Source organism: Eutrema salsugineum, unplaced genomic scaffold, assembly GCF_000478725.1.
Source record: "Eutrema salsugineum unplaced genomic scaffold, Eutsalg1_0 scaffold_14, whole genome shotgun sequence".
NCBI lineage: Eukaryota > Viridiplantae > Streptophyta > Magnoliopsida > Brassicales > Brassicaceae > Eutrema > Eutrema salsugineum.
In genome coordinates, this window is record NW_006256877.1 from 4,465,090 (window position 1) to 4,480,290 (window position 15,201).

Consider the following 15,201-nt stretch of genomic DNA (forward strand, 5'->3'; position numbering starts at 1 on the left):
CATGGAAATTCATATACCTAACATTTTTTCATATTTTTGTTGTTACAATGTTTATTTACAAGTTATTAATATACTGTTAGCCAGTAATTTTCTAAATTTTTACAGAAAATCTTTTCATTTCAAGTGTTTGAAGTGATTTTTATTTTCGATTGTCACAGCTGGTTAAGTTATTTTCGCAGTAAAAGTTTTACAATATTCTTATAATAAATTATTTTTTCCAAACTGTAAATATCACATTAATGAAAGTTGAAGATTTACATGAGCAGAGCTTCAAATTTGTTACATTGGCAAAAAAAAGGAAAAGTAAAAAACATGGCAACAAAAGATTCTATGAAGAATTACCAACACTTAGCAAAGCCACAAAGGCATTAACTTATCGAATTGTCTTATAACAATATTATATCTTCGCATTACTTTTTGCCTAATTTAGTAGGTGTACGAACATGTTTGTAGTCAATCATCATGATAAACTTTCCAATATATTATATTTTGAAAGTAATGGTAAGATGTGAAGAGACTCAAGGAAATAAACTACCTACATGTAACTTAGAAAAGTATTAATTACAATATATTGGCAATGTAATCACTTATGAGGAACTGAGGATGCAGATTGACTACAAAAACTTCAACATAGTTACTATCATTTAGTAAAGTATATGCACATTTAGAGAGATTTAAAACATATTTACAAAATTACCAAAGTTACTTCCATTCTCTCCTATAAATACACCCACATTCTCATTAGTATTAATCATCAATAAAAAGTAAAAAAGAAAGAATCATTAAAAAGAGATAAACAAAAAAAAATATGAAACTCTTAGAAATAATGATAAGTACAAATGTTTTGTTGATAACAATGGCGATATGGTTAGTGCCCATCAGTTACGGTCATGGAGCCGAGGCCCCGATGGTTGGTGATGTAGCCAACTCACCTGGAAGTGGAACCAATGGACTCGACCCTACTTGGTATGACGCACGAGCCACATTTTACGGTGATATCCATGGTGGAGGCACTCAACGTAAGTCTTCAATTGCCAATTGTTTTCGAATTTAATTATTGATATAATGTAATTCATTTGGAGCTTGTTTGAAATATCTAAATTCTTAAACCGTAATTCATTTGGAGGTGCAAAACATTATACTATAATTATCATATACTTCTGTTCCATCTTTTTTTTTTTACTGTACACTCACTTTTTTTCATTGTAAATTCAATAGAGGGAGCTTGTGGATACGGTGACCTAAACAAACAAGGCTATGGTCTAGCCACAGCGGCGTTGAGCACGGCGCTTTTCAATGACGGGTACACGTGTGGGGCTTGTTTCGAGATCATGTGCACGAATGACCCAAAATGGTGTTTGCCCGGATCCATTAAGATTACAGCTACAAATTTCTGTCCAGCAGACTACACCAAGACGACAGGCGTTTGGTGCAACCCACCACAGAAACACTTTGACCTCTCCCTACCAATATTCCTCAAGATCGCACAATACAAAGCTGGGGTTGTCCCGGTTAAATACAGGCGTATTCCTTGCGCAAAAACCGGCGGTGTCAAGTTCGAAACCAAAGGAAACCCTAATTTCTTAATGATCTTGCCGTACAATGTAGGAGGAGCCGGAGATATCAAGGCCATGCAGATTAAAGGAAGCGGAACTGGATGGATAACCATGAAGAAGAATTGGGGACAGAACTGGGTCACTGATGTTGTGTTAACCGGACAAGGCTTATCATTTAGGGTTGTGACGAGTGATGGGATTAGTAAGGATTTTATTAATGTGGTACCAAAAAATTGGGGATTTGATCAGACTTTTGATGGGAAGATTAACTTTTAGGAGAATGATTTGAGTTTTGCTAGCTAAGTGACTTAGCCAAGTCATACTGCTAGATGAATAAAAGAATTAACAGATGTATTGAGTTCAAAAGTTATAATAATAATAAAAATATTTCAAAAATAAATGAAGTTTTCTTTAATTTTCCATAGTTTAATTCATGAATTCGGATTCAATTTTTAACCAGAGCCTTGAGCCTTAGGACCAAGATTATAAATAAGGCGTTTAAATTTTTATTCAGTTTTGGTATTTGATTTTAATATAGTGGTGAGGTTTTTCATTTTTCCCTATATTGGTAGTTCCGTATATCATCGGACTGACGATCATAAAAAGAACAGTTTTTTCCCATTTGAAAAATTAACAAGGATTCCAATTAACAATACAATTAATATTGTCAACGATCCCACTGCTTCAAATATTATTTGTTCACAATCATTTGAATCAAAAAATGTTTGTATTTGAAGTATCAAAAAAAAAAAACTCCTGTTGTGTTATTTCCTTTCATAATAAATCATTCCAATATTATGATTAAAGCTGAGTATTCGGGTATTTGGTTTGGTTCCAGATAGGAGTCGATCGGTTTCGTATATTTCGGATAGAGATGTTTAAGATCTATATAGATATCGATATTTTTGATTCGGTTATCATTCGGTTCTAGATCGGTTTGGTTCCAAAATTTCTAAACCGATAAATATCCAAAATTTTTTTTATCTTAACTGGTTTGAATATTTATTATATTTGAATACTCTAAATAGACTCGAATACCCGAAAATATATTCGAAAACTCAAAAATATATCAGAAAATTCAAAAAATATACCCAAAAATCTAAAAATATATCTGAATACTGTAAAGAAAATATATAAATACCAAACATATATTTAAAACCTCATAATATATTTAATATTTTTAAAATATATAATTATATTTTAGGTAATTCAGATATCTGATATCGGTTTGGTTTCAGATTTACCCGATATCCACAGGTATCAATGAGGAGTACTCATCGAAATCTTTTGGGTACTCTGGTTCTTTGTAAGCTAAACCACTCCTAAGAGTAATTGCTTTTAAGTGATCAGAAGGTTTCAATTCATTCGTGTTTTCAGAAAAAGGATTATCAAAATCATAAACACATGGATCTGTCTCCTTTGATTCATCTTTAACTATAGAGAGAAGGGTGGAAAGTGTGATGTTAACATCCTCTTTTCTTTTTCCAAGCTCTTCAAATGCTTTGTCGAGCTTTGCATGCAGCCTTTCTAAATCTGCTTCCCTGGATTTCTTAAGTTTATAAACTTCTTCTAGTTTTTCAACCTTGGAAAAAGGAAAATAAGAAGGGAGTACTGAAATAGATTGAACATGTTGTATTTGCTCAAGAAGAAGTTGGAATGAAGGCTGGCCGTGGTTATACTCATCGCACCCGTGGTGAAACTCCTCTTGGCCGCAGTTCAGAACGTCATGACCTCGGTGAAAATCACATGGGTCGCGGTTGAAAGGGTCGCACCCGCGGTGGGGCTTTTGGTCAATTCTTTCAATTTGGTAAACTTCAGCAGTCTTCATCATCTCCTGATTTTGAAAGTTCTTCCTAACTCCATAGTTTTTCATTTTATCATCAAAAGATTCAATATGGTTGCTCCAGTCATCAAAGTTATGCGTTGAGCAAGACTTATCAGGTTTTTGCATCCTAAGATTATCCATTATTGAATAAAGACATTTCATAACATATGAGTCTTCTTGCTTGACCTTAGGATGTCGAGATTGGGTTAGGAGTCTTCTGTTTCTGATGTTTCCTGCTAGATTAGTAATAAAGGTGTGAGCCTCATCTACATATTTAGTGAGAAATCTTCATTGCTAAAGGTGTCAAAAGATGTTTTAGCTCTTCATTAACCCCTTGGTAGAAAATTGTCAGTAAGCGTTCTTTAGAAAATCTATGATGTGGACAATCTCTCTAGTCGTCTCTGAATCTTTCCCAAGCATCGTAGAGGTCTTCTGTGTCCTCCTGCTGAAAATTTTGTATCTTATTCCTTAAGAGTTTTGAATTATCTCAAGTGTAAAAGTGACTTAGGAAAGCCTCTCTACACTCTTATTAAGTTCAGAATTAGTGGATGCTGCCAAAGGGAGTGGCAAAAAAATTGTCCAAGACTAATTATTGTAGACGTTTCCTCAAAACAATTATGATTATAATTTTGATGAAGAAAATACCATCTTTTTGATCAGAGGTTAAATCGATGATCAGAAGAAGAATTAGGCCAAAAATCCTCCGAATATTTTTGTCTTGGATTGGTGATCTTTTAACTCAAAGAAAAGCTACGTCTTTATTGACACAGGCGGCAAAGTTTTAAGCCATTTACTAGCTCTACCAGTCAAAGAAAATTGAAAAAGAATGCACATATGGTAATCTACATTTTTTGCTATGGTTGAACACAGCTCTTCAAATGATTCAATATGATCTATTAGGTGTTCTGTGGGATAACTATTATATTTTTATTGTTTAAGTACTAATGTAGTGTACCTTAGCTTCAGAATCTCCATCCTCGGGTAAGGGTAGTCGTATTGCACGTCTATCTTCAAAGAATTTGTGAGCTGTGTCGCACTCACTAATCATTTGTTCACCTTTCTTGGTATGTTTTAGTTCTCCAATCGCACCATTGCCATCATCGATTGAGTCATTAAGCTCATCATCAGATGAATCACCATCTAGAAGAGGTGTCTTATCATCGAGAGGATCAGGAAGTTTTTTCTGATCTTCCATTGAAAAGTACCTGAAAAAGGCAAAGAAAATAAAAGTAAGAAAATTTTCTATAGAAATAAGCAGAGATTTGCAACAAAAGAGATCAAAATCCTCAGCAACGGCGCCAAAAACTTAATGTTAGAGGATGCAAAGGTTACTTTTAGCTTCACGTTTTAAATTTATAAACCCTAAATATCTGCAAATGCACAGATGTACGTTGTAATACTTAGGGGTCGAACCACACAGATCTTGAGTTTCAGTGCGAATCAATCAAATACTTAAAACTAATAAAACAAACAAAATGGGGTGTTTTGGTTTCGATGTCACTAAATCAAAGATGCAAGTCGAAATTAAAAGGTTGTAAAACGATAAAAACTAAACGCTAGGCTTAAGGGTATTCTCAGGGGTTCATGAACTGATTTAATGATAGACAAATAAATCGATAAAGGTAATCAACTAGTGAGGTTCCTGAACTCAAATAGGCACATGTATGATTAGCCAACTCTCATCACCCTAATAACTCATTACTCAAACACGACAAAAAGCTTCCGTCTCTTGCCGCGAATAAGATCATGCATTACTATCAGAATTTTTCTACGCTCACAACTCTCTATATGTAGCCTTCGTCTCCTATAACGATTCGCTCGTATCCCTTCTAGGTCAGGTAATCCGATACAACACTCTCGTGGCTCCAATTAAACCTAAGATCAGTTTCTAAGTGGCCAGCAAAAAAAAAACATGCATTAAGAACAAGAATGAACGAAGGACTTCTAGAAGATTATAAACCCTAAATCTAACAATTCATCAGATCAAGACATGAGATTCCCTTTAAACAATCCCTTTATAACCCAACTGGGAAACTACTCAGACATAGCTGAGTTTAACATCACAAAAGTATAAAGGTTGCCGTAAATTGAAATAGAGAAAAGTAAATGAATGAAATACGATATGAAGAAGGAGATGTGATGGTACCCCTCTTGGTGGCTCCTCTTCTTAGGCGGCTACTCTCTAAAACTCTTGGTGAAAATCGGCTGACTTGGGCACACCCTCTCTGAATGACCTAAAAGAGGTATATATAGTGTATGGAGTCTTCGGGAATGACTAGGATTCGCAGGAGTAATGACGAGAACGTCTTGGGCTTTAAAATGGGCTTTTGAGGCATGGAAATAGGCTTTCCGCGGTCTATAAAGTCGCAGCCGCGGTGGATGGTCTTCCGGCCGCGGGTGGGAACTTCCTCGACTTCCAGACTGTGTTGATTCGCCTTCAGTGCAACGAGCATAAATGGAGATCTAACAGTTAGATTGCTTTGCATTGGAAATCTGGTTGACTTTTCTATCTTGTGTCCACATTTGGGGATGATCAGACGGTGGGAAGGTGTTCATTTGTTATCAAACTTCCAACGGCTTAAATTTATCCAAAATTGTATTTTTATTCCAAAATGCATTCTTTTTGTCTAAATATCTTGAAAACTCTTTTAAAATTTTAAAATATGGAAATCACTTTAAAACCATTGAAAACTAAGTTAAAACACCTGAATAAGTTCTTAAAGTCATCCATAAAAGTTCGAAATATGGTGTTATCAATATTTCTAATAATTATCTTGTTGAATTAGATTTTATATTATAATTTTCAGGTTATAAATAAGGCGTTTACAATTTTATTCAGTTTTGGTATTTGATTTCAATATTGTGGCGAGGTTAATCATTTTCCTAATATTGGTGATATTTCCATCATGGATTCAGAATGGTAAAAAGAACGGGTTGTTCAAATTTGAAAAATTAACAAGGATTACAATTAACAAAACAATTGATATTGTCAATGATCCCACTGCTTCAAATATTATTTGTTCACAATCATTTGAATCAAAGTGTTTGTATATTAAGTATCAACCAAAAAAAATCTCGTTTTGTTATTTCTTTTTATAATAATTCATTCCAATATTATGATGCTTAGTATTTATATATATATATATATATATATATAGACAATACGTACCAGCTTTCTATATTTTCTAAAAACCCACTTTCATATTTCCAAGTGTTATTGCTTCGGAAAATTACAATTAATAACCAACAATAACTCAATAATTAAGAGAATAACCATATAAGAAAGATGGTTCTATATTCTATATATATAATATATAATATATACTACTATACTTTTGAACATCACTCTCTCTCTTACAGATTCTCTACCTCTCACACAAACAATAACCGACAATAATTCAACTATACTCATGCGAACGTAAATCTTTTTTCATAAATCTCTCATCTCTCTCTCTTCTACATATTCTTTACCTCTCTAATTCCTCGCTGCTGCAAACTTGTCGCCACCGCCGTATCGACAACCTCACACAAATTTTTTTTCCGTGCAGCTTCTCTTGCCGACTCAATACCAATAGTCCACTGTAGCCCCTCTTTTACCGAATCCACATGGAATCTCATCAGAAATTAACTTAAGAGAGGTCAATATGTGTTTTCCACATCAAAACCATATCAAGGAGTACCCAGATTCAAAAAAACCAATGAGATCAATTTGGACTTTTACTTTTCTCTCCTTGTCAGTTTCACCTCTTTTTCAAGTACGTAATCGCTAGCAGAGTCTGTTTTTGGTGGAGTGTGAGTTTTCATCTTCACTCTTTTGTAAATGTGTATGGAAGATCTAATACTTTATTGAATGCCTATATTAAAAAAAAAATTAACATTAGAGTTGACACTTTCTCTTCCAGCGTCTTGTTTGTTTGAAAGTATAGAACATCTATTTTTATAAATTTGATTTTAACAAAAAAATTTATAAAAAAAAATAACAAAATATATAGAAAATATATATAAAATATCTCATTATATTAATTTTTCACCCTTAATATACTCATGTCCTTTAGCAGTCTATTACACTTATCAAATTCATACTCAGTTGGAGATGAATGTAACATTGTAAATAATGAGTTAATATATAGATGAGCAAAATGCACAGAAGCTTCTATATTTTTTTATAGACAGTATATATTTTTAAATTGTTCAATTTGTTATCTCTTTTATGTTTTTTTTATATAGTCATGCTATATTATTGATAAAATAGATTTTCTATGTTAATAGTATTATTATTGACGTATGAATAAAAATTGGGATTTGTTTTTCCAAATTAAAATTATGTTAGATGTGAAATAAAATCAAAGTTTTTTTTGGTACTAAAATATGATTTAAACAGTTAACAGTATATAAGTTATGCAAAAAAAACATTTGCGGAGTCAAAATCTATACTATAAAAGTTAGCGAACTCTCTCCAGCTTTATGCAACGTAGAGTGCCACGTGTCCAGTAAACTTAAACCTTTTTTCTCCTAAAATTTAACATTCCTTTAGTTACGTTTCATTTCGTTTCTTTCTTTTCATCTCCCCTAACTTCTTCCCTTCTTTGCATCTGCCTCTCTTCTCGACTGCTCAAGTTCCCAATAATCATAAATTTGCTATCAGAGGAACGAGAGTATAGGAACCCAGCGAGAAGGACTCAAGACCCATATTTATATAGAGCACTTACATCGGAAAAATCTACGCTACTCATAACTGGACGCTGTAGGAGCTTGCCACAATCAGGTCGAAACTATCTTTGTCTGAGTCTGATGTTGAGCCGTCTTCCATTCATTGATTCTCTTAGCGATTTTTCAAAACCCTAACCATTCTTTTCATTGCAGCTCAACCGCAGCAGCGAAGCGTATTGTCCATTTCGTGGCGGAATTTGCTTGTCTGCGTAGTAATTCAGATGTTGATTTTGATTGGGACGATTTTTTAGATAAATTTCTCAAGTTTCTAATTACTGGTTCTGTGGATGTGAATAGAAACGCTAGGTTCAGGGCGTGTCAGATAATTTCTGAGGTATAAGCATTAGGGTTCTTTCTCCTACAAATTGTAGCATTTAATTTACTTGGCAAAGGTCTTTGAGGTCAAGTATAGGATTATCTACAGTTCTACCACCATTGTCTTCGTATTTGGAGTTAAATCAACTGTTTAAGCATACTAATGTTGGTATTGATCATATTCTAATAAATGTTAGAAATGTGGAATATAATTTACTGACCTTTGGATTGCTTCATTGGGTGGAATAGGATTTGTGGTCGTGCTTTCGTCATGATTGAATATTTTCTTGGTTGCCCATGTTCTTCACGCGTATGCTGAATCAGGCTTGTTAAGTAAAGTCGTCGAGATTTTTAATTATGTAGTTGAGTTTTACGGTTCTGTGGCCGATGTTATTGCTTGCAACTTGTTGTAGGGTTTATAACATATTCTTACATGATGCCTTTGATACCAGTTGAATTAGCACATGCATTTCGGTATCTAGCTTCTGTTTCTCACAAAGCTTTGTGGTGTTTGGTGATATTCTTGAATTACAGAAGAAGTCCCTTGAGCTCTCTGCTGGTAAACAGAACTTTTGAGCTCGATGAATTTTTGGATGCTTTCCAGTCAGGTACTACGACATTTATAGGTTCAAACTTTAACAAGGCGTTACTAAGTCTTGGTGCTTTGTGTACTATACGTTCACGCACTCTTTCCATATAGACAGTCTGTACTTGGGTTGATCATATATATTGGAACTGTTTAAGCATAGTAATGTTGGTGTCGTTTTCGATTCTCAAGATCAACTTTCCTTTTCTGGGGTGGATATCATTACCCCTGTTTAGAAATTGATGGCTAGCAAATATCTCAGGTCCAAATGGTAGTGGAAAGACATATCTGGCCCACTGTATGTGGAAGACTTGACAAACCATCATTGGATATCAAAGAATTTGGATTAGGGAATGGCATATTTTCTTCCCCCTTACTGGCCTTATACATGTTTAAGGACACTGAGAGACCAAACTATACACCCTCTATCTAAAGAAGAAGCAGAGAAAGGGGTAGCAAAGTTGTACACCGATGGTAAGTCCGAAAAGTCATTTACTTTGAAAGGTCTATTTGATTCTCAAATTACATGATCTGTATCTATTACCACCATACGAGAACTAAAGTAGAAGTTATTTGATCATCCTATCTCTCACACATGTGGAATATTGGTGTAAATAACAGGAGAAAGCTCAACAGAAGCTGGAAGCGTTCTGGATGCTCATTTGAAAACCATGTTGAGAGACTACTAAAGTAAGCTCTTCATCTCCGATTGGTCCAGCTCTGCATCTCTATTCCAGCTCAGCAACAGTCTTCTTTGCTTTCCTGAAGTAAGCTCTTCTTGGCATATCACATTAGCATTAGTTATTAGGATTAAGTTCGAAAGCATATGAGTTTGAAGATTTAGGTCGGAGCATTGGGATGACATTTTAGAATTATTATTTAGTAATATCCACTAAAAATTATTGTGTAAGATTTGATCTTTTGGAGACTAAAGATAACAGCAAATCCTTTTACATGAATGTGTTTATGTGATCTGTCTTACTGGTCATTTTGTACATCACGTGAGAGTTTTTGGATTCAGTTTAGACAGGTTTATGCATAAGTCAAAAGCTGATTGTTGTTTTCTCTTCTTACAGGTGAGCTATTAACTACAGAAGCACGAAGACGTCAAAATATCTACGACAAACTCAAATCAACACAATCTATCACTTCAGCTCTTTTGGTCATACGTGCACACCTCCCTTCAGGACAAGCTTGTTTAAGAATAAACATCGACGCCGAAAAAATTGGGAACGTTGCTAGATTCATCAACCATTCTTGTTGAAAAGTGGAGACTTGATGATGTACAGAAGATGTATGACTAAATCTGCGAGAGAGGTGATTGTTATGATAAATACAGTACTTGAATGCTGATCAAGGGTAATTTTAGTGAAGGGAAGGTAGAAGAAGATAGAAAAAGATGATTGAAGACCGATGGGGAAAGGTTGGAAACAATTTTAATTTTGATGGCATATAACGTAAATACAAAGAGAGTCTCACATCAACAGGGACAATATATTATCAAACAAAATAAATTAAGCCTACCAACGATTATATTACAAATCATTCACAATGAAAAAAAAAACAATTTAAAAACAACATGACGAGGGAAGCATCAATCGGCAAGCACTGAAACATGAGAAAATTCTAAAATCTTTCACTTGGAATACAATTTTTTTTTAAAAAAATGATGTGGCTATGGACATTGGAGAAAGAAAACGATTGGCATCAAGCAACGAAAGATGCATTACAATGGGTTACCCCAGATCAATTGAAAAAAACTATTTGTCACGATGATAATACATTGTAAAGTTATCAATCCTTCAAGGTTGTGGAATAATGTAACTCGCCCATTGAAAGATCTTCGTCAAGTTCAAACAAATACAGAAGAATCAAATAACAAAGAAAGAAACCATAATAAAGAATAAGATGAAAAGTAGGGAAAAGCAAGTCACATTCAATATTACAAAAGGTATGAATAGTTACTATGTAGCAAATATGTATTGGAATATATTCAAATAAATAAAATATAATCAATTACTATCTTAGAAATGATAGAACATCAGACCAAAGAAAAATCATTTGAATATATCCGTATGTCTACGCGGGTTTTTTTTCTAGCTAAGTTGCTTAACTTTCTCTAGCTAAATGCCTTATTAGCAGTGGAGAAAGTGATATTTGTCCTCTTAAATTATAATTAATAAATTTAAAGATTAAATTACCATTTAAAAAAATTTAAAGGTTTATTATTAATTTACTCTTAAATAACATTATATAAATGTTAAATACAAATTTATGTTATAAATAAATTTAAAATATTGATAGATTTTTTAAATTTTTTTATATAATTCTATATTACTTAGTAATATTTAATATATATTCTAAAATTTTAAAATTTAAAATATGTTTGTAATAACATACAAATAAGTAACAAATCATTATTATATTAATTTTTATGAGAATATAATAATATATATTTGAAATAGTTGAATATAAAAACCCGCATGTATATATGTGGGTATTCACCTAATAAATATAATAGATTGTCTATTCTTTCTTACTAACCTCTGTTATCTTTGTTTGTATTTACAGGTTGTTAATATACTGTTAGCCAGTAATTTTCTAAAATTTAACAGAAATCTTTCATTTCAAGTGTTTGAAGTGATTTTTTTTTCGATTGTCACAGCCGGTTAAGTTATTTTTGCAGTAAAATGTTTACAATATTCTTATTACAATATTAAATCTTCGCATTACTTTTTGCCTAATTTAGTAGGTGTACGAACACGTTAGTAGTCAATCTTCATGATAAACTTTCCAATATATTATATTTTGAACGTAATAGTAAGTTGTGAAGAGACTCGAAGAAATAAACTAACTACATGTAACTTAGAAAAGTATTAATTACAATATATTGGCAATGTAATCACGTATGAGGAATTGAGGATGCAGATTGACTACAAAAACTTCAACATAGTTACTATCATTTAGTAAAGTATATGCACATTTAGAGAGATTTAAAACATATTTACAAAATTACCAAAGTTACTTCCATTCTCTCCTATAAATACACCCACATTCTCATTAGTATTAATCATCAATAAAAAGTAAAAGAGAGAGTATCATTAAAAAGAGATAAACAAAAAAAAAAAAACATGAAACTCTTAGAAATAATGATATGTACAAATGTTTTGTTGATAACAATGGCGATATGGTTCGTGCCCATCAGTTACGGTCATGGAGCTGAGGCCCCGATGGTTGGTGATGTAGCCAACTCACCTGGAAGTGGAACCAATGGACTCGACCCTACTTGGTATGACGCACGAGCCACATTTTACGGTGATATCCATGGTGGAGGCACTCAGCGTAAGTCTTCAATTGCCAATATTTTATTCGAATTTAATTATTGAGATAATGTAATTCATTTGGAGCTTGTTCAAAATATCTAAAATTCTTAAGGCGTAATTCATTTGGAGGAGCAAAACATTATACTATAATTATCATATACTTCTGTTCTATTTTTTTTTATCGTACACTCACTTTTTTTCATTGTAAATTCAATAGAGGGAGCTTGTGGATACGGTGACCTAAACAAACAAGGCTATGGTCTAGCCACGGCGGCGTTGAGCCAGGCGCTTTTCAATGACGGGTACACGTGTGGGGCTTGTTTCGAGATCATGTGCACGAATGATCCAAAATGGTGTTTGCCCGGATCCATCAAGATTACAGCTACAAATTTCTGTCTAGCAAACTACACCAAGACGACAGGCGTATGGTGCAATCCACCACAGAAACACTTTGACCTCTCCCTACCAATATTCCTCAAGATCGCACAATACAAAGCTGGGGTTATCCCGGTTAAATACAGGCGTATTCCTTGCGCAAAAACCGGCGGTGTCAAGTTCGAAACCAAAGGAAACCCTAATTTCTTAATGATCTTGCCGTACAATGTAGGAGGAGCCGGAGATATCAAGGCCATGCAGATTAAAGGAAGCGGAACTGGATGGATAACCATGAAGAAGAATTGGGGACAGAACTGGGTCACTGATGTTGTGTTAACCGGACAAGGCTTATCGTTTAGGGTTGTGACGAGTGATGGGATTAGTAAGGATTTTATTAATGTGGTACCAAAAAATTGGGGATTTGATCAGACTTTTGATGGGAAGATTAACTTTTAGGAGAATGATTTGAGTTTTGCTAGCTAAGTGACTTAGCCAAGTCATACTGCTAGATGAATAAAAGAATTAACAGATGTATTGAGTTCAAAAGTTATAATAATAATAAAATATTTCAAAAATAAATGAAGTTCTCTTTAATTTTCCATAGTTTAATTCATGAATTTGGATTCAACTTCAAAGTAAAGATTTAACCAGAGCCTTGAGCCTTAGGACCAAGATTATAAATAAGGCGTTTAAATTTTTATTCAGTTTTGGTATTTGATTTTAATATAGTGGTGAGGTTTTTCATTTTTCCCTATATTGGTAGTTCCATATATCATCGGACTGACGATCATAAAAAGAACAGTTTTTTCCATTTTGAAAAATTTAGAAGGATTCCAACTAACAATACAATTAATATTGTCAACGATCCACTGCTTCAAATATTATTTGTTCACAATTATTTGAATAAAAAAATGTTTGTATTTGAAGTATCAAAAAAAAAAACTCCTGTTGTGTATTTCCTTTCATAATAAATCATTCCAATATTATGATTAAAGCTGGATATTCGGGTATTCGGTTTAGTTCCGGATTGGTGTCGATCGGTTCCGGATATTTCGGGTAGTGATGTTTAGGATCTATATAGGTATCGATATTTTCAATTCGGTTTTGTTTCGATACCATTCGGTTCTGGATCGGTTCGGTTCCAAAATTTCTAAACCGATAGATATCCAAAATTTTTTTTTCATAACTGGTTTGGATATTTTATTATATATGAATACTCGAAATAGATTCGAATACCCAAAAATATACTCGAAAACTCGAAAATATATCGGAAAATTCAAAAAATATACCAAAAAATCTAAAAATATATCTGAAAACTATAAAGAAAATATATAAATACCAAACATATATTTAAAACCTCATAATATATTTAATATTTTTAAACTAGATAATTATATTTTAGGTAATTCAAATATCTGATCTGATATCGGTTTGGTTTCGGATTTACCCGATATCCACAGATATCAATGAGGAGTAATCATCAAAATCTTTTGGGTACTCTGGTTCTTTGTAAGCTAAACCACTCCTAAGATTAATTGCTTTTAAGTGATCAGAAGGTTCCAATTCATTCGTGTTTTCAGAAAAAAGGATTATCAAGATCATAAACACACAAATCTGTCTCCTTTGATTCATCTTTAACTATAGAGAGAAGGGTGGAAAGTGTGATGTTAACATCCTCTTTTCTTTTTCCAAGCTCTTCAAATGCTTTTTCGAGCTTTGCATGCAGCCTTTCTAAATCTGCTTCCCTGGATTTCTTATGTTTATAAACTTCTTCTAGTTTTTTCAACCTTGGAAAAAGGAAAATAAGAAGGGAGTACTGAAATAGATTGAACATGTTGTATTTGCTCAAGAAGAAGTTGGAATGAAGGCTGGCCGTGGTTCAACTCATCGCACCCGTGGTGAAACTCCTCTTGGCCGCAGTTCAGATCGTCGTGACCTCGGTGAAAATCACATGGGTCGCGGTTGAAAGGGTCGCACCCGCGGTGGGCCTGATTTCGGTCAATTCTTTCAATTTGGTAACCTTCAGCAGTCTTCATCATCTCCTGATTTTGAAAGTTCTTCCTAACTCCATAGTTTTTCATTTTATCATCAAAAGGCTCAATATGGTTGCTCCAGTCATCAAAGTTATGCGTTGAGCAAGACTTATCAGGTTTTTGCATCTTAAGATTATCCCATTATTGAATAAAGACATTTCATAACATATGAGTCTTCTTGCTTGACCTTAGGATGTCGAGATTGGATTAGGAGTATTCTGTTTCTGATGTTTCCTGCTAGATTAGTAATAAAGGCGTGAGCCTCATCTACATATTTAGTGAGAAATCTCCATTGCTAAAGGTGTCAAAAGATGTTTTTAACTCTTCATTAACCCCTTGGTAGAAAATTGCCAGTCAACGTTCTTCAGAAAATCTATGATGTGGACAATCTCTCTGGTCATCTCTGAATCTTTCCCAAGCATCGTAGAGGTCTTCTGTGTCCTCCTGCTGAAATTTTTGTATCTTATTCCTTAAGAGT

General features: G+C 33.6%; 2 protein-coding genes, 1 long non-coding RNA gene and 2 other non-coding genes across 6 annotated transcripts; all 5 read left to right on the top strand.

Annotated features, from left to right (window-relative positions):
• The first annotated feature begins 753 nt into the window (after positions 1-753).
• LOC18022601 (putative expansin-A26) lies at positions 754-1,918 on the top strand. Its single transcript, XM_006405583.2, has 2 exons — positions 754-1,019; positions 1,219-1,918. The coding sequence occupies exons 1-2, from the start codon at positions 809-811 to the stop codon at positions 1,830-1,832; spliced, it is 825 nt and encodes a 274-aa protein (XP_006405646.2). The 5' UTR covers positions 754-808; the 3' UTR covers positions 1,833-1,918.
• A 1,831-nt stretch (positions 1,919-3,749) lies between these two features.
• LOC112088711 lies at positions 3,750-3,857 on the top strand. The gene has a single exon (XR_002900656.1). It is a non-coding gene; the product is annotated as a small nucleolar RNA R71 (small nucleolar RNA).
• Positions 3,858-7,939: 4,082 nt separating this feature from the next.
• Positions 7,940-10,341, top strand: LOC18022603. 2 transcript variants are annotated; one of them, XR_002900492.1, is made up of 6 exons: positions 7,940-8,146; positions 8,245-8,425; positions 8,941-9,014; positions 9,255-9,466; positions 9,614-9,759; positions 10,069-10,341. It is a non-coding gene; the product is annotated as an uncharacterized LOC18022603 (long non-coding RNA). The 2 variants fall into 2 exon arrangements; XR_002900491.1 differs by having other exon boundaries at positions 7,950-8,146; positions 8,245-9,014.
• Positions 10,342-12,064: 1,723 nt separating this feature from the next.
• Positions 12,065-13,246, top strand: LOC18022604 (putative expansin-A26). Its single transcript, XM_006405586.2, has 2 exons — positions 12,065-12,334; positions 12,533-13,246. Exons 1-2 carry the CDS (start codon positions 12,124-12,126, stop codon positions 13,144-13,146), a joined length of 825 nt encoding a protein of 274 aa, XP_006405649.1. The 5' UTR covers positions 12,065-12,123; the 3' UTR covers positions 13,147-13,246.
• Positions 13,247-15,093: 1,847 nt separating this feature from the next.
• On the top strand, positions 15,094-15,201 carry LOC112088714. The gene has a single exon (XR_002900659.1). It is a non-coding gene; the product is annotated as a small nucleolar RNA R71 (small nucleolar RNA).